This window comes from Drosophila albomicans, chromosome 2R (assembly GCF_009650485.2).
Source record: "Drosophila albomicans strain 15112-1751.03 chromosome 2R, ASM965048v2, whole genome shotgun sequence".
Taxonomy (NCBI): domain Eukaryota; kingdom Metazoa; phylum Arthropoda; class Insecta; order Diptera; family Drosophilidae; genus Drosophila; species Drosophila albomicans.
In genome coordinates this window covers 28,508,554-28,536,549 of record NC_047631.2, presented here as the reverse complement: position 1 = coordinate 28,536,549, position 27,996 = coordinate 28,508,554, and the positions used below count along the sequence as shown (strand labels likewise).

General features: G+C 34.6%; 1 protein-coding gene across 4 annotated transcripts; it reads right to left on the bottom strand.

Moving 5' to 3' along the window:
• Positions 1–258: 258 nt before the first annotated feature.
• On the bottom strand, positions 259–27,222 carry LOC117573882 (serine-rich adhesin for platelets). 4 transcript variants are annotated; one of them, XM_034257362.2, is made up of 8 exons: positions 27,106–27,222; positions 26,211–26,554; positions 13,556–13,781; positions 12,197–12,308; positions 11,401–11,956; positions 8,439–8,558; positions 2,607–3,188; positions 259–2,423 (listed from the first exon to the last, which is right to left on the bottom strand). In XM_034257362.2, the coding sequence occupies exons 2-8, from the start codon at positions 26,218–26,220 to the stop codon at positions 1,150–1,152; spliced, it is 2,880 nt and encodes a 959-aa protein (XP_034113253.2). In that variant the 5' UTR covers positions 26,221–26,554; positions 27,106–27,222; the 3' UTR covers positions 259–1,149. The 4 variants fall into 4 exon arrangements, with proteins under 4 accessions (XP_034113253.2, XP_034113252.2, XP_034113260.1 ...); XM_034257361.2 differs by having other exon boundaries at positions 26,971–27,220; XM_034257369.2 differs by lacking the exons at positions 8,439–8,558; positions 27,106–27,222 and having other exon boundaries at positions 261–2,423.
• Positions 27,223–27,996: the final 774 nt, after the last annotated feature.

Below are 27,996 nucleotides of genomic sequence, written 5' to 3'. Positions count from 1 at the left end.
CCACGACGTGTTTGCTGTCTGTATCGGAAAAGAATTGAAAGCCATTTATTAGATGGTTGGTGATAATTTTAAAATGTCACTAGGTGAACACTATGCTAATCATCTACAGTTCTAGACATTTAATGATTATATGATAGGGTATTTTAGTATGTGTATCAAAATTGGAAATTTGGGGATTTCAGTTATGATATGAATTTTTTAGTTAGTTGACATGATGATATGATGGCATTATAAAAGAAAAATTGAAAACAAAAACATTTAAGTATATAATATTTAGTTATTTATTTGGATTACTTAACGCTTACGGCAACTTCATCGAACTTTATTTATTTACTCGTATAATATATGTTTATGGGTTTTTATATGTTTTCCACTTTTGTTTTAGTAATATTTTATAGTACAATTTTTTCATAACTTTAATACATCATTAAAATAATAATAATCATAATCATATGAACAAAACAAACTGTAATTGAATTATGCTTATGCTAAATGCTAAAGCGCAGCTCATTTAAAAGAAATAATCACACAATGCCCACAAAGTTTATCGGAAATGTTTTTTTTTTTGTTTTGTAAAAATACTTATCAAAAATATGTTGAAACTGAAAGAAACAGTTACTGCATGCAATTTGTTATACCAACTTTAGTTATGGTTTTTGCTTTAAAACAAAATGGCAAAAATTATCAATATAACATAATAATAATCATATATGATATAGATAAGAATTGTAAATATAAAAGAAAGCGGCAGCTCTGCATGTTGAACTGGCTCTTCAGGTTATCGCTGATAAGTACAAAGTTGTAGTAGAGTGTTTTCTTCTATATAAAGTATGTTGGGATTGTCTTGGTTTGCCGCACACAGTTTGACAAGCATTGGAATGTGTTTTGTATTCGGTATCGTGATGATGCCACAGTTTTTGGGAGAAACCATATATACTAGATACAAATATATAGATATAGATTAAAGCTAGCTAAAATTGACTTTAACTACAGAAATCTAATCGCACAGCTAAGCGGGCCACAACAAAAACAATAATCAAAGTGCAAGCACGACTATGAACTATGTATGAAGTAGGTAGGAGGAGAGGGTGGAGGGGTGGAAACTGAGTTGAACTCGTTGTGTGTAGTTGTTTAGTTGTTGTTGTTGCTTCAAACTTGCGTCACGCACTGCGCATATTTATCCAGTTCGCCTCGCAGCACCTTCACACGCTCCGTCTCCTCGCGCAGCGTTCGCACAAGCTCCTCGATCGTGCGCTGTTGCGTCAGCACCATCGCCTCCAACTTGTCCACACGACCCTCCAGCTGTTGCACTCTTGGCGTTGACTCTGCTCCTGCTCCTGCTGCTGCCTGATGATGATTGTTTTGCATTTGAGTTGAACCATCGTGAGCACTCAGATTGTTGCTCTTCTCGTTCGTGGTCTTCACCAGCGGCGAAACGCTGCGATTGCGTATCGATAGACTGTTTGGTCGCACCACACGTGACTCCTCATCGCTGCTGGCAGCTGTCGAAGCTGGTGTTGGAGCTGCTGCTGCTGTTGGGTTTGTCAGCTTCGCTGCTGACATACTCTTTGACATGATGGCATCGTTGTGATTGCTGTTGCTGATGATTTGACTGCTGCTGCTGCTGCTGTTGGACTCTTTCCTTTGGCTGCTGCTGCTGCTGCTGCTCTCGACAATCATCGACTGTTGCATAATGCTCGAAGAGGTCACCGCACTCGATTGCACACGTGTTGCTGTTGTCGCATTGCTCGTGCTGCTGCTGCTGCTAGTTGTGGTGTTGTTGCTGGTGCTGCTCGTGGCGCTGGTGGTCAACACACTGGATGTTGCCGTCACCTGTTCGCTGGCAAACAGCTTGGAAGTGCGCTCAGCCACAGAGACAGCGCCACCACGTGGCTCCACATTGGGTGAGGTCTTTTTGCGTCCCACCTGCGATGCCTTCAACTCCTCCATCCACGGCGCCTTTTGCTTCTCCCAATCCCTTGGCTTGGGCTTCACCAGCTGCGGCTCCTCGCCCGTTGAATTGTCATCCGAGGATGCAGTCGCCTGCTTGCCTTGGCCACCATCTTCGCTCAGCTCACTGGCACTGCTCGCCATGCCGCTGCCATTCACATACACCGAATTGTTGTTACTCTCGCCGAGCACATTGATTGCCGCCGAGGGCGGACGACGTTTGGGCGCCTTGACGCGACCAGCACGCATATCCTGCAGTATCGAACCGCGTTCCACGCGATCAAAGTCCGTGTCCTCCACAGCAATTGTTGCAGCACGTCGCATCACCACATTGCCTGCAACTCCAGCATCTGGCAGCTGTCCTCCAACCAATTTACTGCCAGCCAAACCATCGGAAACATCATGCGACATGGCGCTGGTTAGTTTGCTGTCCGCTCCGCTCTTTTTCTTAATGCCACCGCTCAGAATGTGACCTGAAAAATGAAATTGAAAGCAGTTTAGTACTATGATTGAGAGTTAAATTAATTTGAGTTTATGCGTCGTTTGTGGTCGATGAATATATCGAGTCATGCATCGTCTTATCGGGAGTCTGGCTTTATTTATAGCTGTAGCCCACAGACGACGTCATAAATACATTTTACAATTTATGGCCTAACCTGTGACATTGCCCGTGGGCGTTTTCTTAAGCGGCACACTGGGCTTTTTGCCAAGCACCGGCGGTGGCGGTGACTTGATCTTTTCATCCATATTGTCCAGACTCTTGCGCAGTTCTGCATACGTTGAAGTATTGTTAGTTGTTGCTGATGTTGCTGTTGTTATTGTTGTTGCTGTTGCTGTTGAGGTTGTGTTGCTGCTTTGCTTGCTGCTGTTGTTGCCGGGCAGTTTGCTTAGATCCAGGTTCTTGTTCTCCAACGATTTACGCTGGGCGGCCACAGTGCCGATGGGCAATCCCGTTTCGCTGAGTATATCATTGAGGGAATCGCGCGATCCGAAACTCTCTTTGCGTCCCGCCGATGTCGACGAGCTGCTGCTGTTGTTGCTCGTCTTCTTGATGTAAACCTTCGATGTGGTTGAAGCACTACTCTGCTGTTGCTGCTGCTGCTGCGTCACCGTCGTGGTGGTCGAGCTGCTGCTGCTGCTGTTGTTGGCATTCGTTGTGGTCATGTGGCTCGTGTTGCTGATCTTGCGCTGTGACTGCTGCTGCGTGGTTACTGCGGCTGGTTCGTTAATGGGCGCGACTGCAAAAAGGGCACAGAGAGAAAGAGAGAGAGAGAGAAACGCATAGTTAATATCGTAAACAATGGCATTTTGGTATTTTTAATCGCTGGGTGTGTGTGTGTGGGTTGCGCTTTTTTCTTTTAACAATTACACTACGCACACTTCACAAGCTCAAGTTCCTCAACTCAAGTCGATTGAAGACTTGCGTCTTGAGTTGAGCTCAGCCAAGTTGTGTTTATTATTAAATGATGAGCACGTCGCGCGCACTTCGAGCACTGTTTTTTTTTTTTGTTGTTGGCGTGACTAACGCTAAGAATGACAACAGCTGAGTTGAGAGCTGAGCTGAGAGTTAATGCAAACAACAAACTAGTTTCGCTGCTGCTCAACTGTTGCCAAATGTCAATAAATTAACATGGAAATCAAACAAAAGCGCAAGCGTAGGAGCGTTAACGTAAAATGCAAACGACACAACACAAAACACAAGCTACAACCGAGCTACAAGCGACGACAGCGTGTCACGACATTTACAATGAATAAACACAACTAAGGAATAGGAAATACATACTACTAAAGTATAGGTAAACATAATGTTGCTAATCTATAGAGAATACTGAGACATTAAATACTCATTTTCGATACAGGAAAAAAAAGAATTGAAAACCTAATCCCCATAAACTTTCCTAAAATTAAGCAATAAATGATTTAGTTGAACTAATTTGTTGAAGAATTTATTCTGCTTAATTTGATATATATAATGTCAAGCTAAAACAAGTAAATTAATAAATATTTTCTTAATAATTTATAGATTATGAGACTCTGAATACTTTTTTCCCATTCAGTAAAAACTGTTGAAGCATTAAAAACTTTATCTCAATTAATTTCCCTAAAACTAAATAACAAATGATTTAGTTAAACTAATGTCAAGCTAAAATTAATAAATGATTTAATATAATCTTGATGATGTATAGATAAATAAACTGATAACAATATTGAGATTCGGAATACTTTTTTAGGAAACACTGAAGGAGAATTAAAAACTTCATCTCAATTAATTTCTTTAAAATAAAGTTACCAATGTGTTGTTAATTCTTGATGTGAGTCAGTTTTTATTTTTCTTAAATTTATTAACATAATGTCGTACTAAAATAAAAAAAAGAAGTATATGTTATATTGATAATCTATAGATAGATAAACTCATAACAATACTGATATTCTAAATTCGTATTCCCATTCATGATAAACTGCTAGTGAATTGAAAACTCAATCTCAATTATTTTCCTTAAAATAAAGTAACCAATGTGTTTGTGTTCAACTAATTAATTAATTGTTAATGCCACACTAAATAAAATAAATAAGTATATATTCTTGATAATTTATAGTTAAAGCGTTTATTAGTGCTTGAAGTGATTCTATTAAACTGCTTTTTCTTTTATATTTTTCTAAAATTGATTTGTTTTTATTTGAAAATAAATTTACACTTTAATTTCTTATAAAATGTTTTATTAATTATTCTTTGTCTATTTTTTCAATATATTACATCATTTTTAAATATATTACATACGATTGTCTAATACCTGCCCAAATGAATAAATCCATTATAAACAAATTTAATTAGTTTTTTTCTTCATCATAATGACCTCAACATTTTCATAATGTTTCCTACGATTATTACTACAACTAATTTCTTGCCATTTCCTGTAAGCTCTCTCGCATCTGAACATCAAAAAGCGTTGCTCTCAAGCAAGTGCCATGTTTGCAAACTCATTCTGTTCGTGCTATCATCGACACGCCCCATTCCCAATCCCAATCCCATTCGTCTGTCATCTCTATGACACGAAGCGACAAAAGAGCAAACGACAGGCGCATGCAGACATAGACAGATAAAAAAACGCCAATAAATGGTGATGGCAATAGAAATCAAAGCAAACAACAGTGATTGAGTAACGTTTAAATGTGTAAAGGTCAAGTGAATGAAATAACAACAAATCACAACAAAACAGAGAGACAGCAAATGGCCAACTGACAACAAAAGCCAACACAAAGTTTGCCATAGAATAGACAAGTTGGCCAAAGCCGTTGATAATTGCAAAAATGGCAACAACACCAAAAAAAAGAAAGAAAAACGAATGCGCCAACGACTTTCACTGCTGCCAAATGACAAACAAGCAAAAGCAACAACAACAATTTTGAATGTGGCGCGCGAATTGGAATTTAATACATATATATTTTTATCTATTTATTTTTTATGTTTTTAAGTATTGAGTAATTGAGTGTTGTCATTGTTGTTGTTGCCAGCAGGCAAAACCGAACCGAGTCGAGTCGAGCCGATGCGTACACAATCACAAAACGAAAGACTTAGGCAACAAACTTGGGTTGCCCGTTTTAATTTAATGATGACTGCGTTGCGTTTTAACTTTTTCAGCTCTTAACAATTTAATCATTAATCACACACACACAACGCACACTCACACACGTCTGTATTTGATAATTATATGTTTAGGCGACAACTCTGAAGAGTCCCAGCACTGCGTTTGCCAATTAGTGAATGTAAACTCTTTTTCTTTTTCTTCATTTTTTGTGGGCCATGTGGCAAATGTGTAATGTGCAATTGCAGTTGGCAAAAAGCCGTGAAAGAGAACCGCAAGAACGGTAATTGTAGCACACGCACCACCAAAGCGAAATAATAAATAATGAAAAAATAAGAAAGACAAAACAACAACGATACCGAGAGAAGAACCACAAAAACTTTGTCTGCCGCACCAAAAATGTTTTCAATAACGTAAATGGTCAAGAAATCAAAACGTACTGAGCCAAAAAGGTAAACAAAATTGCTGGCAAAGGTACGAACGAGAAACACAAATACCAAGAGAGAGAGAGCGAAAATGAAGTGAGAGTCTGAGAGAGAGACACTTCAGACGCGCTCTCTGGCAACATTTGCTAAGACAATGGAGCAGCAGACAGTAAGAGGAGGGGGGCAAAGAGAGGGGGAAGTCAACAACAAGGGAAGCGCGCTTTTGTTGTGTTCGGGGCTCGTCTCTTGATAATCGCCGCTAATGTGCGCCCATAATGAAGTTCAGCTCATCATAACAAGCAAAACTTAATGCTAACCACGATGATCATTAACCTTAGCCTAATAATGAGCTAAGAGAGCGCCAAAGAGAAGCATAACAAAAGAGCAAGACACAAATATTTTGTATTAACAGCAACAAAAAACAATAAACGTAGCAGAAAACCAGTTACAACTGATATTTATATTTTAATATTACTGCTCGACTTTGTTGCTGTTGTTATTGTTGTTGTTGTTGTTCTTGTGGTTTTTGTGTCGAAGGTGTTTTTGTCTTTGTTGTTGTTTTTGTTTCTGCGACTGTGGAACTGCGACGTTGACAAAAGGCAATAGCAAAAGCACAGCTCGTAAAAATTTGATTTATATGCAAGTTGAATTTAGTGCAACGAATGCTAAATACTCTTTACTCTACATAGATAACATCAGCATTGATTATTGACAATTCCGGACCCGAGTAGAATGTCAAATATTTAACTCTAGTTTTGAATTTATTATTATAAAAGTTAGTGTAAAAATATTGTAAAAACTTTATGTAATATGTTTTAAAGTTTCCTATTATAATGTTAATAAATATAAGAGATCTGCAAATCAAATATTTTAGTATTTTCAATAAAATATTTACTTTAAAAATGTGAAGCATTTAAATTGAAAGTGAGTGCTGATAATTCTTATAAATATGTATTGTTTGTAATGAAAAAAATGAGCTGATTAAACACTTCAAAATTGATTATGATCCGAAGAGTAAAACTTTAAACATTGTTGATGGATTGTTTTTCTTGACTTTTGAGACATTTAAATGAAATGGCTTCAAAAAGTTACAGATATTGTATTGTTTATTAAAAATTTCAATTATTTTAGCACTCAAAAATTGCTTATTAGAATTACAAACTTTAAGTATTTGATGATGAAATGTTTTCCTTAATTTATCAGATATTTAAATGGAAATAGCTTCAAAAATTCAAAGCAGATATTGCTATTGATATAATACAGATATTGTATTATTTATTATTGTATTAAAAATTTAAATTATTTCAGCACTCGAAAATTACTTGTTAGGATTATAAACTTTAAGTATTTGATGATGGAATGTTATCCTTAACTTTTGAGATATTTAAACAAAAAGAGTTGGCTGATAATTCTTCAAAATTCAAAGTTCCAAATATTATTATTATTGATTAATAAAAATTGTAGTTATTTCAAGACTCGAAAATTGCCTTTCAATACTTTATATGATTACAGTTCAAATAGAATGCAGAAAAAACCATGCTCGATAAAGTTGTAAGCTGATAATTTATGTGATTATGCGAGAGAGAGGAAGAAAAAAAACGTTGCAAACGTTAATGGAAACTACGTATAAATGGAGTTTTGTTGAGGCGTTCAAGCTGCACGTTTAAATTATAGAGCCGCTTGAATGTGCATAAACCGCAAAATAAGCAATGCAAAGTCAACAATTAAATGCAAACAGACTCTCCGGTAAATATTTATTTAAAATCACAACCGCAAAGTATGCAACACAACTCAGATCAACATCATTTGAGTCAACATGAATGTCAATATGCAAAAAAACAAAAAACGAAAAGTAAAATGCGTAAAATGACAGCAAGCAAAACTAAGTCAAGCGACTGTCAAGCGTTTAAAACAGCACACGAAACGCGCAGAAACCGCCACAAAAAATCGCTAGAAGGCAGAAACGATCATAATAAATGTAAACAACCAAATGGAAAACTAGTTTTTATTCGCCATGCAAAATGATAACTAAAAGCAAAAAAAAAAACTACAAATAGCGAAACCGCAATTGCAATTGCAAAGGAAATCGACGCCAAGCAGCTTCATTTGTGCGATTTCCCGAGACTTTTCTCGCCAGAGCAGACGCCAACAAAATTTTAGAGAGCAATTTTTTTTGTAGCCGGCGCCAAAGAAAGCCGAATAAATGCGAGTGTAATAATGAAAACAGAAAATAAATCATAGAAATTATGAACATGGCCAAAAAGAGCCAAAGCAAATTTTCCAGTTCACGCCCCTCCCGGGGGCCACCCGGAGGAGAAAGGAAAATGAAAACTGGCCAAAAACGAATGAAAGAAAACGAAAAAAAAGAAAAGAAAGAAAAACTAAGCCTCAGGCGCTGCCATTTGCTGCTGTTGTTGTTGTTGGTAGCTGCCTGCCGACGTCGTTTTTGTTGTTTCACTGGAAAAACTCGTTTACATACAAATCGTGGTGATAAAGCTGGCCATACGAGCGCCCAAGAACTCGAAAGAGCCGCCGCGTTGCGGTCCCCCATTGCCATAGCGTGATCGTGGCCGGGGACGAGGCGGCGGTGGCAGAGGCGCTGCCGGAACATCGGTGCACACAGTGTTGTGGTTGTTGTTGTTGTTTTGGTTGGTGGTGTGGAGTCAAAAGTGTGAGGAGTAAAGAGTGTGAGGAGTCCAAAAGTGTAAGGAGTGTGGATTGTGGAGTAGAGAGTGGAGAGTGTGGAGAGTCAAAGAGTGGAGAGTGTGTGGATGTGTTGTAGTTGTTGCCGTCGTTGTCGTTGCAATGAAGAGTTTTTTTTATTACACACGAAATATTGTGGAGAGGAGCGAGGAGTGGGGGAGCAGTAGTAGTAGTAGAAGAAGAAAAGAAGGAGAAAAGTGTAGAGGAAAATTACACAGAGAGACAACGAGAGACATCAAGTCATATAGTAGTATACGTATATATAGATATGTACAATACAATACAATATGCATACAAAAGAGTAAGAGGAGAAAGAAAAACGACAACAAATCAAGATATAAAGTAAATAAAATGAGAGAAAAGAGTCATAAGAGCGATAGTGAAACGTAAACAAAATGCCAATAAAAGTCGTTCAACAAAATGCAAGTAATAATCAACATAAATATAAATCGATATGTCGATGGCGATGACGATGAGGCGATTACTATATGGGACGTTCAAAATGGGATGTTGCATTGCATGACTCGGGCATTATAATCTTGAAGAAATCAATTGTGAATTGTCTGCATGTTGTCTGCGGGATGTGTTGTGATGTGAAGTGATGTGATGTGGTGTGGTGTGTGTGATTCTTAGAGTGCATTCAGCGTAATGCATAGGAAATATTTCTTTTGAGTGTGTGTTGGGAAGTCCAAAAGTTACAATTTCATAACATACACAATCTGTAAACAAACTATAATCCCATTAAAACGGAAATAGAAGTATATAGGCGAAAGCTTATCAGCTCATAAATTGACAATCTAGATTCTAGAACATTGACGTTAGAAACACTTTAAAGTTTTTCTTACTGAGTGCACTATTGCAACTACTCATCTCAAGTAATGAGTTTATAATTAAGTATTAAGAAATTCACTTAATGCTTTACTATTAATAATGCTTCAGATTGTGTTTGAAAAAGTTGTTTTACTGCAAACTTGATAGATTTACTTTAAAAGTATTTTCTTTGAATACCAAGTGTAATACTGTGGGCAAAAAGTAGTAAGACTTTGCTCATAATTTTAAAATTCTTTATTTATTCGGCCAAATCTATTTCGTCCCCCTCAAAGTAATCCCCCCTGGCCACAATACACTTTTGCAAACGTTTTTTCCAATCCTCGAAGTAGTTGTTAAAGTAGATTTCCGGAATAGCCTTCAATGCGCGTAGCGATTCTCGTTTAATGTCTTCAATTGACTCAAAACGGTTTCCCCGGAGCGATCGTTTGAGTTTTCTGAACAGCCAGAAGTCACACGGAGCTAAATCAGGCGAATACGGTGGTTGTGGAACGATATTGGTTGAATTTTTGGCAATAAACTCACTAAGAATCAATGCAGTATGCGACGGTGCATTATCGTGATGCAAAAACCAACAGTTGTTGATCCATAATTTTGGTCTTTTTAGACGAATTGCTTCACGAAAACGACGCATAACGTTCAAATAATAGTCCTTATTAACATTTTGGCCGGATGGAAGGAATTCATAGTGCGCAACACCACGAAAATCGAAAAAAAACTGTCATCATGACCTTGATTTTTGAACGACTTTGATGTTCTCTTTCTTGACCCTCCTTGAAGTCTTTTTACCACTTATAAACATTTTTTTGTGACATGATAGAATCACCGAAGGCCTTTTGCAACATTTTGGAACATTTCTGCTCCCGAAATTTGATTCCGCACACAAAATTTAATGGAACTTCTTTGGTGAATAATTTCACTCATTGTAAAAATCGCCGAATGCACTTTTTGTACTTCAGAAAAACAAGCATATATTAAACACTAATGATTATTTTGATGTGATATTTGGCATAGAAGTTACTGACAGTCTTGCCAACCTAGAAACAAAATATTTCGACGAATGGATTTCCGCACGAAATATAAATTTAAAAGTCTTACTACTTTTTGCCCACAGTAGTAACTATTGGTATAAATTGGTATTTTTTGAAGATGTAGTTTAAATTGTAGTATAAATTGGTATTATTTGAAGATGGTATAAATTGGTATTATTTGAAGATGTAGTTTTTGGTATAAACTGGTATATTTTGATATATAAAGTGTATATTATTGCTTTCACACTTGTTTTAATAAAAAAGAAAAACCAATTAAACCTTATATTTCACAACTACGTTGATAAATTCGTTGTTGGTATCACTTTAAATTATTCTGCAAAGTATTCTTAAACAAATTTCTTCAAATATACAAATTTGTTATTATTTTAAAATGGTTTCTTTGATTGATTCTTGGTTAAAATTACTCGAAAAACACTAATTTCCCAATAAAGTGAATTCAATGTTGTGAATCAATTGCAGCTGTCGACTAGACTAAGCTCTCTGCTTAGCCGCATATCGAGGTGCAAGATAGCTTTGCTTTCCTTGAAATTGAGCAATCTTATCTAAGGTGTGATAAAGTGTAGCATTGAGTTAACTGCACACGGTTCAGGAAAGGGGAAACACTTTTTAAAATGAATTCAATTAGTCAACACAACTAATATTGACATTTTGCACAATGCAAAACTGGCGACACAACCAATTAAAAAGTGAGGCGACGATGCAGACGATGCGACTTTGATGAATTGACACGAGATCAAATCAAAACTCACTAGCGAGAAGATGTGTGTGTATGTGTGTGAGTGTGCATTCATGTGAGTGAGCATAAATGAATGGGAAAATTAATCGTTCGTAGTTGTTGTTGTTTGTTTGTTCACTTACCATCGGAGGGCGCAAGCAGCTTGACAAAGTTGTCGGGAAACACGCCCACTTTGCCACGAAGTTCACCCTTCCACCAGCCCTTATCGGGCAGCTCCATGCTGATGACACTGATGATGTCGTCCACTTTGAGCTCGAGCTCATCATCGTTCTGCGGCGCATAGGGAAACTCGACGCGGCAATAGTCGCGTTGCGGCTTCGGTGGTAACGTTGGCACCGCAGCTGTGGCAGCTGCCGCCGCTGCTGCTGCTGCCGCTGCTGCTGTTGTTGCATCCACTGTTGATGCCGTGACTCTACTTTTAGTTTGCTGTTTCGTTGTTGTTGCTGCCGCAGGAGCAGCTGTTGCTGCTGTTGTTGTTGTGGTTGCTGCCGCTGCTGGCGTTGTTGCTGTTGCAATATTGGACGCCTTGGCTGTCAGCGCTGACGTCGTGACCGTTGCACCAATCGTTGGCGGCCGTTTGGAGGCCAATATCGGTGACGGTTCGATATGTTGCACAAAATTTGAAGGAAAAACGCCAACTTTGCTGCGCAAACGTCCGCGCCACCAGCCTTCCTCGACCTAAATGCCAAGCGATTCGCACAAAAGCCGCACAGAGAGTAAAGCGAACAAAAACGAAAAATGAAGAAGAATAAGCAAAATAAGTTTCATATTCTCTGTTATTTTCATCACACTATAGTTGTTGTTAGTTATTGGCAAGAGGTTAAATGGGGGTTGTGGGCACTCACATACACACATATGTATGCGTATGTATGTGTGTGCGGTCTGTGGCCAAAGTATATACATATATATTTTACATACCTCCCCTAGGAATTCAATGACATCACCCACGGCCAGCGTCAGTTCGTCGTCGTTGACTTGTGTGTAACTGTAGATGACTTTACAGCGGCGATTCGATGTCGCTGATTTCTCCCTGAGAGCAAAAATGCCAAACGCACACAAACAAAAACAAAAACGAAAAAATAAAAGAAGAGAGTTCAAATCATAAGTATTTCGCTTAAAGAGAGTGGCAAATGTGATAGAGAGCGACGAGTACGAGAACTTTTGCAATTGATTACGAAAAATGACAACAGCTGAAAAATTCCAATTAGTTCGCTAATAAATGTGCCAAGTGTAAGTACGAATGTTTAGCTGTAGCAGATGGCAACCGCAGTATGTAATTTGACTTGATTTATTGAGCTTTCAGTTTTTATGGCGATAAGAATAATGATTCAAAGTTTTCAAGGGCTTCGCTAATGATAATGGTTTATTATAAAATATTTGTATATGCGTTTGAGCGTTTAATTTTGTGCAAATTTAATACTTCTTTAATCAAATTTTGGAAAAATATAGAGCTGTAGTATTTCCATTTACTTTTTTAATAGCATTTTACAAAATGTAGAGCATTCAGAGCTTTAGTATTTTATCTTTAGTCTTATTATAAAAAAGAGGTAGAAAAATATAGAGCTTTATTATATTTCAAGTATGTTTGATGTAAGAGCTTTGAATTTAACATATGATGAAAGCTTTAATGAGCTTTAATAACTTTCCTTGTCTAGAGATTTAATGTGACTTGCCTCTTTTATACAACTTAAATATAATATTGTTGCATGAAAATATTTGTATATGAATATAATTTATTATAACAGCTATTGGTAGCTACTAAAGCTTTAATGAGCTTTAATATCTTGATAACTTTAATATGGCACATTTATAAGGCGTTTTTTCAACTACGCATTAAATACTTTTACTAAAAATGAGTTTTGAAAGGTTTACTTTAAAAACTGTAAATAATTAAAAAAGTTTTAATGTGCTTTAAGTGAAGTTTTAGAGCAAAGCTTCTTTTGTTTTTAAAATCTAGCAACTATTTTCCTTATATTTCATCAATAATTAAAAAAGCTTTAATGTGCTTCTATTGAAGTTATTGAGCAGAGCTTCTTCTCTTTTTAAAATCTAACTATTTTACTTATATTTCATAAAAACGCATTTCATAATCCAATTTTCAATTAAATTCTTTCACAAGTGAATTTTATTATCAGCTGCAGCTAAACCCGTTTGCCAGCAGCAAAACATCGTTTCCGAATGCAATAAAATGAAATCAATATTTTCAGCTAGTGTCATTTGGGGCTGTGTTTTAGTGTTTTTAGTGATTTTGTGTTTGTGCAGTATTACGTCACCAACCTGAGCTGCACCGCCGCACTGTCATCGCTGTGGTTGCCATTGCTGCTCGGCTCCAAGACGCGCACAAAATTATCTGGAAACATGCCCGTAACGCCGTTGGCCTTCAGAGTTCCCTGCCACCAACCGCCGGGCATCTGCTTGATGCGATGTATGATGGCACCCTTCTGTAGATCCAGCTCATCTGGCTCCTTAGCTGCATACTCGTATTCCACTATTGCACAGATTGCTGCAAAAGAGAGAGAAATAAATTGAATAAGTAACAGAATTAAAAGCTAGATAGAGAGAGAGAGAGCGAGAGTGTTTTGTCTATAGAGTTAGTAAGCCAATAGGGTAACCTTATATGGGACACGCGCATTTTTAATGGCACGCTGTCCAAGTGCAAATATTTACAATTGTCCGCCTCCCCTCGATTGCGCAATTCTCCTCGCAACGCTTCTCCCATCCATCACTTTTGGCTACGTGACGTTCACATATTGTTTGAAAAACCGTAAAACCGAAAAATAAAAATGCTTAAAAAGTAAAAGTTACATGACACGCTCTTTGTCACCCATTTTTGGGTCGAGCTACGCACGGAGTGGGAATGTTTAATATATAGTAACTAGGCGTTGCAAATTGGGTTACTGCTTTTTCGCTCCCACTGTTGACCAAGTCAATTGAATTATTTAACCTCCGAATGCTATTTTCATTCACTATCGTTCATAATTCTTATCATATAATTGTGACGCGAGATTTAGCTTTTTATTTTCGTTTGTTCATTCGTTGCAGTGATGTCATTTGGCTTTGTACCTCAGTATTTGATATGATGAGTAATTGTTTTATATCCACACTTCCTACCAAAGAAAGTACACGTTTTGTGGCAAATTTATTTGCTTTATATATTATATTAATTGCAAAATGAATATTACTTTGTTTGTACATCTGCTATCGAAGTATACGACACTTGAGATTGCATATCGCATATAGAATTTGAGTAAGAGTTTAATTTAACTCAAGTACAGAAATGTTCAATAATTTGTTATTATGATATTTCTTGAAGTATTCATTGTAATACTTAGTAGAAATTATAATTTCAGATTCTAGTTCATTCAAGTTAATCTTAACTGAATGTAACTACAAAATTTCAATATTTCCCTCGCTTAATCGGAAGACATAAGTTAAGCTCAGCTTAAGCTACATTTTTAGTTAAGATGAGTGATATCTTGATAATCTTGCTTCACCCATCTAGTAGATGTGTATTCATTATGACTATTTTAGTCCGCAATTCACACGTAGCGCAATTCACAGTCGTTTATTGTCGACTTCCCTCTATATACCGCAAAAAGGCAAAAACAAAACACAAAACAAAACAATATGTCATGACGCATATTGACAACAATGCCATGGGCAACACTTCATATATAGCGCGTTATACATGCAACAACAACAATAATAATAACAACAATCACAATACCGGTACCATAATTACTTTTGAGCGTTGTTGCTCTCCAAAAGCTCGTCACATTTTGCTTGCCTGGCTTGCCTTCGAACCAATTTAAATAACAACTACAACTACAGCAACAGCAACAACACAAACACCATCCGTATTTGGTATTTGAGGTTGCTGCCCCCGCACGATTGACTCATTGACTTATATGAGATGTGTCTGTGTTTTGTTTCATTTTTACAGAGTCAGCGCTACTCAAAAGTGGCCCAAACTGAGCCACAAATAGAAACGTTTATTGGCTTAGCAGAGCCGTGTCAAGAAGGAGGAGGTGGAATAGATTGAAAGCCGGCAACCGCAACGAAACTGCGTTACAACATTGTCAACTGACAAGAAGTGAAAAATACAGTAAACAAAAAAATGAACAGGGAAAGAAGATAATATCAAGTGAGCTGTAGCTTAAAAATACCCTGCAAAGGCAGTTAAATGAAAACGGGGAAGGAAGCTTAAAGTTTGAAGTTTTTTTAATATACAAAAAATTTAAGTTGACAACAATTTTAAATACTGTTTCGGTATTTAATGGAGTAAAACGTATGTTCAATATACCAAAAATGTAAACTGAAAATCATTTAAATACTCTTTCGGTATTTAATGTAGTAAAAGGTATGTTGAATATACCAAAAATATAAATTGAAAAACGTTTAAATACTGTTTAGGTATTTAATGGAGTATATTTTAAAGCTCCAAAGAATAATATAACAAAATAGTATATTGAATATACCAACAATTTAAATCAAAACCAATTTGAAATACTGTTTCGGTATGTAACGGAGTATATTTTAAAGATAAAAAGAAAAATACAACAAAAAAAAGTATGATGAATATACCAAAAATAGATGAATACATTTTTAAATACTGTTTCTATGTTTAATAAAGTATATTTTAAAAATCAAAAGAAAAATCTCCCAAAAAATGTAAATAAATTGCAATAAGGATTCCATTTGCGAGATTAACTAAAAATTAAAAGTAAATAAAAGATACCCGCAAATACGGTTGAAATTTTATATTTTTATGGATTTAATTTTAAAAATTTGAAAAATAAATAGCTATAAATTAAGAAGAAAATTAAATATATCAAAAATGTATACGAATAAAAGATTTTTACATTTTTTCCGATTTGATATTTATTGGTCTCTTAAAGTTAAAATAGAAAATTAAAATATTAATTAAAACTTTTAAAGTAAATAAAATATACCAAATCGCCCTTTTGAATAGAACTCATTTATATATGAGTGTGACGTATTATTATTAGGTCAATTATAAATATATTTTAATTTCGAATTTAATATTTAATCTAGTTGTTGTTTTTTATAAAATAACAATATTATTTCTAATCATTATTTTTCTGCTATAATTTCAAGCATTTCTTAAAGTCAGACTAATATAGGTTAGGCCAAATTTACTTTCTTATTCTGACACTTAAATAGTATAATCAGAATACTTCCCATTCTTGGACTATTACAGGGTATTTGAAAAGCAAATAAATGCCAATGATACGTGATGTTATTAGGACTATCAGTAAATGCGTTGTACTTTATATGGGTCAATAATGTTTGGTCTTCTTTTATGGCCGAACGAGCAAAGGCCTAATAAATGACGTCTAAATGAATGACGAGAGAGAAAGAGAGAGAGAGAATAAGAGATGAAGTAGAATGAAATTGTCATAGAGCCGATCGAATGAATGGCTTGGAGCCTTTAAGCTGTTTAGCGACGTGTAATAGCTAAATGGATGCCAACTCGTAGTAGTATTGATAATGAACAATTAAGACGCGGCGTGGCTGTTAAATGTCGTGCGACTTGGAGTCGAAAGCTTTTCATTTGTGGCTGGTTTTGCCACCAACGTTGAAGTTGGCAGCAGCTAAAAAGCAATCTAAAGCTGCTTTTGTGTCGCACATAATAATTTCACTTTATTTGCAGACAGCATTAAAAGTTGCACAAGTCCAAACAGAGTGACAGAGAGAGAAAGAGAGAGAGAGAGAACGAGAGCAGACTAGTGGCAAAGAAGTGGCAAAAGTGCTGCAAGCATTGCTCATCGAGGCAGACGTCAAAGTCGTCGTCGTCTCTTTGAGTATCCGCCAATTTGTAACTGGGCCAACACGGCCGTATTTCAGTTACAGTTTAACCTACGCGACGGCTCAAAAGCCAAAGTCAAACAAAGCGACAACCAAATGAACCTTTAATGTGGTTTTTTGCTTTTTCTTTTTTGTTTTATTCCTCTTTCTTTTCGAGCGTTTTGCTTTTCACTCTTTTGGCCATACATCGCATCTGAATGTGCGCTTTAATAACCCAACAACAAAGCTCAAAAGGCAGCTAACAAAGATACACTACAAGCACACACAAACTAACACACTCTTAGATAGAGCTGTACTTATGTATAAGACATTGTAGAATGGGAAGCATGCAGACAACAACAACAACGTTGCTTGTGAAATGAGGCGCGCCTCGTCTAAATGCTGAGAAATGGTGAAAAGTTGCAGCATTAAGTGGTGAAAACTACCACCACAGCAACATCAACAGCAACAGCAACAACAACTGACGTTGGAAAAAATGAGGCGACTTCGACTTCGAAGCGGTGTCGTGTGAACAGAAAAATACAGCGAAAATATTAAAAACCAACTGGGAAATCGTGCAAATGTGTCAAAAATTGAAGAAAATGACGAAGAGCAAAGTCAACGCGACACGATTCGAAAAGGGGAAAGGGGAGTGGGTGGCTTTAGCTTTTAATGGATAAGCTCCACATGGCTTAAATAGCAAATTCAATGTCAAAGCGCCATGAAAATATGCAAATTTACGTATTGAAAATATGAAGCGAAGTGGGTGGAAATCTACTCCATAAAATGAAGCACGAAAAACTGAAGAGCATCTATATATAAAGCAATTTTTATTTACAGCTTATGACCTAAAAGAATACATTTTGTAATACACTTGAAATATTGGAGTTAATAATAAAAAAATAAACAAACTCAAGGAAAAATCACTGATCAACTTTTTTACAATACATTTAAAAATCACATAGTTTGAAGATAGCGTTTATAAGCAAGTTAAAGAATTAATAAGTTATTCTTTAATTAAAATATTTAAAAATAATAATAATATAATAAAGCAAATGTTATTAAAGCTGTTGATCAAGGAGAAATACCAAATAAATATTAAAATAAAACTGAAGAAAAATCATAGAATGATTCATCTAAAATATATTTGAAATTTATAAATGTATGTTTACTGAAATTCGTGTTAAATGTTTGAAATTAATAAAATAAAATTTAAAATTTACACAAATAACTTATTCTTATAAATAAATTTTAAATTTGAAAAATTTGAAGCCAAATTTTTGTACAAGCTTTGGAATTAATCAAATAAAATGTAAAAAAATATGTATTTTTATCAATAAATTTTAAATTTAAATAACTGGAAACCAAATTGTTGCGCAAGCTTTGGAGTAAATAAATTACAAATTTAAATATATAAAACCAAGAACTATGATTAAAAAATGAATCTATATGAAACCCACTCAGTTTCTTACTAAGCAAACCACAACAATATAATATTTATATTATTTTAAGTGGAAATTAATTACAAATTAAACTGCATTATCAAAAAATAACCTTTAAGGATTGCATTTGTTATTTCAATAAAATAATAATAATAGTATTAACCTTTAAATTAATTCAAATTAAAAGTCATTTCAAAGCTTCTGTCACGCTCTATTTTTCTAAACGAGCCACACAAATATATTTAATTTAACTTATCTTTTAGAAAAGAATAAAAACTAAATTCCCAGACAATGAAATACTCAAGATTCATTCAAGAGTTCATTAAGAATGCAAAAGACAAAAGCGAAGCAAAACTATTTGAATGAAACAATGCAAAAAATGTTCGGTAAACTTCATAATAGTTAACTAATTGATTGTTGCCATTTGATTGCAGACTAGCATAAGCTGGGATTATTGAACTTTATGCGAATGATTGAATGATTTTTTGACCTTTCGAAGTAGCCCGTTTTTATTGTTGAGGTGTTAGCCACAGTTCCACTAGCTGAACACACACACACTCTTACTCTTCTTGTGGGCATTCAAAATGAATCAATTTGCAGTCAACTTGCCCCGGGAGCTTGACAAACAAACAAAGCGCAGCTGCTGCTGATGTTGTTGCTGCTGCTTCTTGCAACATGAAACCGGTTCTTGTGCCCCATTGGCAAGGTGCGGCCTCCCGATCAACTGCAGCACCTTTCGAAATGGGAATAAACAAAAAAAAAACACAACCAACACCTTGCGTAGGTGCGTGACTGAGAGTGTGCGTATATAATGATGTATTCCCTATCTCCCTTCATTCTTTCTTTCCCTCTCTCTCTCTCTTTACAACAATTCCATGCTAATTGGCTTAACCATCAGTTTTTGGCTTTAGCTGTCTTTGACTTTTTGCTGATGCCATGTGAACCGTAAATGTTAAATTGCGTTTGCGTGAGTTTTACTTTATTTTTTTTTGTGTTTTTTTGGTGGGTTGGGGGCGTGACTGGGAGCAATAAATCTATATACACACACTTAATTTGCCTTAGACTTCTAAGAGATATGCTAATAACTTTCCAAGACTCGGTTTGTTTACTTTCCAAGCGTATAAAAAGACATGAAAGTTCGTGTAACTCGTTTTTTTTTTATTACTGAGGTCAGAGGGCGCAAGTCAAATAAAATTTCAAATGAAAACAAAGTTCAGTAAAGTGGAAACACATACACTAATGTATTCAAAAACAAATTTACGTGAATTAAATTCACAAATTGCCAGCGCAAAACAATTTGAAAAGTTTCGTTTGCTGCCAAACATATTTGTTTTATTGATTTTTATCAAGTTGTAAATGCCAATGGGCAAAAAAGTTTACAAACTTGGCCAGAATTCATTGCCTATTTTATGTGACTTTTGTTGCCAATTAGAAACTTCCAAAGTTTATCTATATATGGTTATTATTTTATGTCAATTTCGAAGCTCAAGAAATATTCAATCCTAGAAGATTATGAAAGACATTTCAAATAGCTCCCAAGGCAAACAACTTGAATTAAATTTATAAAATAAGTATTTAGACCTTATTTTATAAATTTAATTCAAGTTGTTTGCCTTCAATGTTCATACAATTTATTTTATTTATTGCAAAGATTTCTAATTTTAAAGTTGAAACTTTGCTTATCAGCGAGATTTAAGTTTATTTCTCAAAGTGTCTGCTATTAAATACCATTAAATATATTTCATTAGTTACGAGTTTTGTGAATTTTAAATTCAAGTCAAAACTCTAACTATCAAAGAGATTTCAAATAGTTTCCAAAGGGTTTTATTATTTGTTTTTAAAGGTGAAATATAATGATCTGCTATTAAATGCCGTAAAATATATTTAATTACAAGTCAACATTTGTATCAAATAGTTTCAAAAAATGTTAATATTGATATTTTTTAAGTTAAATCTATATTCATAACATTCTGAATATTTTTTATATCCAAAATCCATGATAAAACTTTGCATTACAAATTTAAATAAATTCAATGATTCTTTATTAAATTAAAACGTTTAATGAATTTTAAATCGAAGCCAAAACTTTGTATATTACAAAAAGAGATGTAATTTTGTAAATTCTATATTGAGAAGTAAATTTACATTGCCTGCAATCAATTGTTGTCATTGAGCTCTCAATGTTTCAGAATTTTAGATAAGCATATCTGCAGAAATAAATCGAATTTTATTGTAAATATTAAATCGTCATTGTCAGCCATTTATATGCGACACACATGCAACACTGTGAACCCAATTTATTGCAGTTTCAGCCTATCCTTCGTCCTGTCTCGTCCTTGAACCTTGCTGACCTTGGCTTGGCTTGGGTTTTGGCCTTTTACGTGACTGTCGTGTAACGGATAATTGGTAAAGTTCAGGGACAAGGTCGCCATAATTGAGACCGCAAATGTTGCGTGTCAAACTGTCGAATGCATAGCAAACGCAATTTTTTTTTTGTTGACATTGTGAACAAAGTAACTGAAACCTTTTTTCCTCCCTGTTTTTTTTGTTGTTTTGTGTACTTGACCAATTAACAAGGCAAATGTATGAATCACGCCGTGAAGGCGTTGAAATCGATCCGATAATATTGTCAAAAAAAAGAATGTCTTATCAGTTGTTATCAAGCAATTTGATTAAGTCATGGCCAAGCGTGATTTGTCATTCGTTCAGGGCCATGCCCACAAAAATATTAAACAATGCGCCCACATCTCTGTAGCTTATGCTTTTCATTATCAAGGTTAGACACTTTTACTCCCCCGACTCGATACATTTGCTGCGTCTGCTGTTTAATTGAAAATGCTTTACGATGGAAAGTGTTCAGCCATAAAATTAAATGACTAAACGAGGCAGCACACACACACAGACAAACACACACTCATACACACACAGACATATGCATATGCTTATAGTGCATGTTGATTGAATTGGCCTCACCCCAAACACAGAGGTCAACTGCCAAGCAAGAGGCACTCGCTGATTGAATTTTCCAAATGCAATGCATTTCCCACAAAATGAAAAGCCTATCTAAAGTTTTCCTATTCGTTTTCTTTTGATAGCGCTTTTAAAGTGATGGGCAATTACAATGGAACGTTTTAAATGATTTAATGCTTTAGCTGGAATGTTTAGGAAATACTTAAAGCGAAGCCTTCAGAAGAAAGCAATTGTAATTGAATTGTGTGGCAATAAATTAATGATTTATGATAGAAGTTGCCCAAAATAAGCAATGGAAAATGCTTTGCATTGCTCGCTTGGAAATTGATTTAAATTTTAATGGCTTTCAAATACATATTTTCAACTCATTTTAAATGAAACCTTTGCTTCATTTTGTTCAAAGAACGTAATTGTAACAATTGAAATTGATTTAGGATTGAAGTTCTTTCAAAATAAAAATGGAATTTGTATGTTTTCTGTTTGTGTGCTTAAATTTTGTATTATTTATTAAATATAAATATGGTTCGATAAAATAAGAAATGGAAAATGCTCTATGTCTTTTATCTTTCCTATTTGGGAGACTCTATTTTCTAATATTTTTAACTCATTTTAAATAGAACCTTTTGTACAAAGAACGTGACTGTAACAATTGAAATTGATTTATAATTTAAGTTTCCCCCAAATAAAAATGGAATTTGTATGTTTTCTGTTTGTGTGCTTATTTTAAAATTAAAATATAAATATGGTTTCAAAAAACAAGAAAAAGAAAATTCTTTACTTGCTTTGACATTGATTTAAATTTTGAGGTCTTTTATGTTTGATATTTGTGAGAATCTATTATGTAATATTTTGAGTTTGTGCTCTAATAAACTTATAATTTATGATGAAAAATCATTAAAAAAAAATTGTGCTTTGCTAATTATTTCATGTAACTTAAAAAAAATAGATTTGTTTGAATTTGGCTGCCTTAATAAGATTTATATTTAAGTGATTTCATATTTTAATACTTCCCTCATATATAAAACTCTTTTGCTTAAATTGTTATAGTATTCTTCTTAAGAATTTACATTTATTTTCTTTCTTTGTTTACCTTAGAATATTTCAGCAAATTTCACTTTAAACTTGATGTCAATTTTCTACCTTTAAGTTTATAATTTGTGAGAAACAATTTTCTTTTATTTCAATCATTTCAAATTAATCTTAAGAGCAATGTGAACAAAAGAAACCAATTATCGCAATTGGTCTTGTAAGGCAATAAATTATTTAATAAATAATAATGCAAATTTACCATATATAGTTAAAAATATAGCTGTTAAATGTAATTGATTAAAAAGTGCTGCCTTTTAGGTGTTCTATTAATATTTCTATCATTTTAAATTCAAATTTAATTTGCAAACAAAACAAAGTAATACTTGGAAATGAAATTGTGTGGTTATAAATTGTTTGTTTAGGATTCGAGTTGAGTTAGCCCAAAATAACATTTGTGTTTGCTATGCAAATTATTTCATATTTTATTAAAAAAAAAGTACGATTTGTTTAACTTGAGCTGAATCATAAGATTTCTAGTTAAGTGATTTAATATACTAATTTTTAATTTAAATATAAATCTGAGTAGACTTAATTTTGAAGTGATTCTTCTTAAGTACAATTTTTCTGAATTTCAATGCGTTATTTAACCCACTTTTTATAAAAGTTTGTTTGCTTGATGAACTGCAATTTAAAGTGTCTACTTTGCAGTGCAATAACTGTGCTCAATTTGTTTAAAAGAATTCCTCGAATTGAACGAGAATAAACAAGAGTTACTTCCCTTATTGGGTTTCAATTATACAATTGCGACAGTCGCACTCTATTGAAGCAATGAAGACAAGGCCTTGAGTTCAGTTGCCGCGTTATCAGTTCAATGATATACAACGAGTGAGTGTATTTGAGTGTGTGAGTGAATGTATGTGAGTGCTGTGAGTATTTATATGACTTGGTAGACGCTTTGCCCGCATTTTCTTGCTTGTTTGCAGCCAGAATTAATGACGCCTAAACAATCAGCTGATAAGACAGCCACAACACAACATGAACAACAATCGAGCTCAAGATACAGATACAAAGATACTTTTGTATATTGCACAAGATAAACTCTGGCTGCACTTGGCATAGTTTTTTATTTTATTTTGTCGCTTAAACTCGATACATTTTTCTTCTATAGTTTTATTCGTTGTGAATAGTCGCCAACGAATGCTGATAAGTTGAGTAGCTCCAAAAAACTTTGCCAGTGATAAGATAAGCACTTTCAGGCAGCTAAACAAATAAAAGTACCCGCATTTATTTCAACTATTTATATAGTAAATATAGTAAGTTAAAAGAGAGAGAGAGAGAGAGAGATTCAACTGGCCGCTGACTCAATGCAAAAAATGCAATAACACTCACAGCAAACAAAGCTCGATGACTGATGATTCATTCGAATACGTTGAAAGTTTTCGTAGGCAAATGAGTTGAGACTCGAGTTAAGCAAAGAAATTTGCCAATAATCTGGCCACACCCACCGCAATAATAAAGTCGACAACGCCTTAAGCTCATTTATCAAACGATATGCCACATGTTGTAGCTGTGGATTTTGATAAGCCACATTTTGAGCTGTGCAAGAAGCTAATAAAGATTTCAAGTTTGTGTTGTTTTTTTTTTTCGGAGGGCATTTCCTGTTGGTCATCAGCTCATTTAATGGTCTTGGTTTTTTGTGTTTCTCTCTCGCTGTCTTTTGTGTATTATTATTGCTATTATTTTTCACTTTTAGTTTTCAAAATGGAATCACTTAAAGAGCGGAAGAAAGCTGCTGCGTCTTTTGTTCGCCATGCAAATGCGACCCAGACAAAAGCATTTCATTTCAGTTCATCAAAAGAAATCATCAGTGGAAAATACACCAAAAAAAACGTAAGTTGTGTACATTATGATTGAATTGCGGGGACGTTGGCTTGGAGCATCATCAAATGAATGTGCAACCAATCAGCTACATTATCTCCGAAACCATCAACAATAATAACAACAATAAACGTAACAACAACAACAATAAACAATGCAAGAAATCGTCTTGGAAATGACAAAGAAACCAAACCCAAGATTTATTAAGGCATTTACTCTCTTTAGCTTTCCTTATCGCTCCTAGACTCCTCTCTCTTTCCTGTAACTACAGTCTATGCAAAAAGTCTTTTTCTTATCGCAAAATGTTAAAGGCGCTTTTCCGGCTATTTGTTCAACAGCTTGGAATTTGTCTCTGTTTAAATGTGCATATTTTGCACAATTTTTTAAGCCACATTTTGTATGTTTAAAGATTAAATTTAGGAAAAAATCTCTTTAACAAAATGCTGAAACATTTCTTATTCACCATTGCTGATTAAAAAGAATTTTTTTTTGGAATTTGAATAGGATTAAATATTGCAGAAAGAATGTAAACTAGTGGGAAACATTTCTTATTCATCATTGCTCAACAAAAATAACTTGTTTGCGAATTAGAAAAGATTAAATATTGAAGAAAGTTTATCACTAAATATAGCAAAAATATTTCCCCCGCATTCAATGATATTTTTCCATGAGTAAACATAGTAAAAACCCAGTTATGTATGCATTTCAATATTTTGCAGACCTTAATCTTTTATATTTCTTTAGTTTCTACTACTTTGAAGTTAAAAATAAGTATTAATCTTTTCAGTAAAAGTAAAATAAAGTGTTTCCTTTAAATTTAATGATATTTTCTCTTCTACTTTTTGCTTATTTCTTCATTTTATAACAAAGTAAAAGAAAATAATATGTGTTTAACATTTGCAGACCTTAATTGTAGACTTTAAACATTTTTCACAGCAAAACATTTCACTTTGCAGAGAAATTTAGTTAAACTAAACTCGTTCTTTAATTCACACTTCTGCACATTTATTATGACCATAAATTAATAATCACGTTCGCACACATATTTATGCAACAGACTGTTATATTATTGTGAAGAGAACAATTAGATTTTTTTTAACACTATTTCAAGTTTAGCAACATTTTAAGCGTAATTTTGACAATAAGAAATGATTAATTGTGCAAATGTGCTGAGAAATTTCTGCAAATTCTCATTAAACCAAACAAAAAAAAGTGCTACATGAAAGAGGTAAAACTTTTTACCTGTTAATTTTCTTTGTCTTTTTTTGTTTTGTTTTTACTCTGATCTAGTATTGTAAATCTTTTTGAGCGTCCCTCACGTTCGCAACCCAAAATACAAAACAAGCTTATGAAATCATCAAGAAATTCTTATTTAACACAACAGTAAAATACAAAAATAAAGAAAACAAAGAACAACTGTTAAACCGGTTTTTTGTATCTCACTGGATTTCTTTTATTTTGATTGCGAAAATCCTAAAAGTCGTTTGTCGCTTCTGATTTAAATAAGAACTCAATTCATTTAGCAACAACAACAATGAACGTTGTCCTTGGGCGACACACAAAAAAAAACAAAAAAAAAACTTTTAACGCCCACCCTGTGACACACCCAACAATGCGAATGCGAGTGCAAAACGGAGAGCGCAAAACGCATAGATAAATGTTAAGAAGAAGAAGCAGCAGCGATGGACCCACCCTAAAAACAAAAAACTGCAGCAGCAGTCACAAAATTTTATAGTTTTCAACATGTATTTTTTTTTGTTGTATGTTTCTCTCTTCTAGTTTTCTTTCTTTGTCATCTTACTTACTTTTGTCCATGTTGCCGTTGGTGTTGTTGTTGCCGTTTTGCCAGGAAGCAATTGCGTTGCTGCTGCTGCCACTGCTGCAGTCGCAGTCGGCGGTTCAATGGACGGACAACTCTCTTGTCTCTCGCTGTCTCTGTCTGGCCAACGACTTTTCCTGTCTGCCGTCGCCGTGTATTAAAGGTATGAATCACGCGCGTTTATTCTGTTTACACACACACACACTGACACACGCGCGGGCTCACACTCACACACAGTGACACGCAGCGCTTTATAAAATTGTTTAGAGCAGAATAATAATACCCAGAATTGAAGCGCTTTTGCGTGCTTTATTTTGACCTTATTCGCAGCTAAAGAACCAGAATTGGAATTAATTAAAATATATACATAGACATCATCAAATATATAGCAGAGTATAATGAAAAAGTCCGAAATCAAATGCAAAGGCAGACGCAGCGAAAAGAACAACAACACACACTACCACACTAACACTAGCACACTTAACGAAATTCACGTCACGTCGAAAAAAAAGGCTTGCGGACGCGACCCGACGTCGATCCACTTGTACTTGTATGTATGTGTGTGTATTGCAACAACTCAACTAACTCCTGAGTCTGTGTCTGAGCCTGTCTTCAAGCTGCCTGCTATTGCACTCAACTCAGAACATTTACACTACAAAACGCCGCTCGTTTCGGCTATTTGCTCTTCTTCTTTTTCGTCGTCGTCGCACTTTCGTATATGCACTTTTCGCCTGCGTTTTATTTACTTTGCTTTGTTATTGATTTTCGCCATCTCACAGACTAGTGGAAGTAAGCATCTTCATATGTATTGCCTTATTGCAATTGGCCCGAAATATCAAGCGTCTGCTGATTTTCACAATTTGATAACCAACAAAACTCACTATTTTGCAAGTAAACTCTTTTTGTTAACGTACAACGACACAAGAAAATGCCAAAAGAGGGCCACAAAAACTCCGGCGACCGTTCCAACAAGCGTTCATGTAAAGTGCGCGCAGACTACTGCAAACAAGGTGGCAAGTGTGGCCGCATAACGAATGACCGAAAATACTAACCGCTATACCACAAATTACTGCCAAGTTTATGTATGCTATCTATAATGAAATTGTAATCAAATTATACGTTAAGTATACCTCAAAAGTCATCTTTTACTCAGTTTATATATTTATAAAATCAAATCTCGTTTTTTTAAATTATTCGATTTAGTTTTTGTCAGATAACAGATTTGCAGAGATTATGGGCAGTATTACACTTTGATACATGATGAATGATTATAGTTTTTATTAAACTACAGACTTAAACGGCTCTTTAAAAAATAATTATATATTTTTCTGCTAATCCAATAATAATAATAATATTTGTCAAATACTTTTCAAATATGCTCTACCCGGTTTTGTAAAATAGTCTCATAGCAATCAGCTTGCTAACGTATACAAGCTCAGTTTTTAGACCTGCCAACCTTTCTTTGTATTATCGATAATTCCGCGAATAACAATACTGTGACTTTGACTATCGAACGGTAACCACTATCATAAATTACTGTAAGACCATTTGTAGTATTTTGTACCGAATAATACTAAATATCGATCATGATATACGTTGAAAGCTTATTAGTACCGTGTATAAGTTTTTAATTTAACCATATTATGTTCTTTTTTCCAAATAATAAAAGCCTTTTATCAGAAATCTCATTTGTGAAGCAGAAAACTGTTTTCTAATTATGTTGTCAGCAAATAAAAGTGTAACCATTTCCAGGAACGGTTCTTGGTATATTT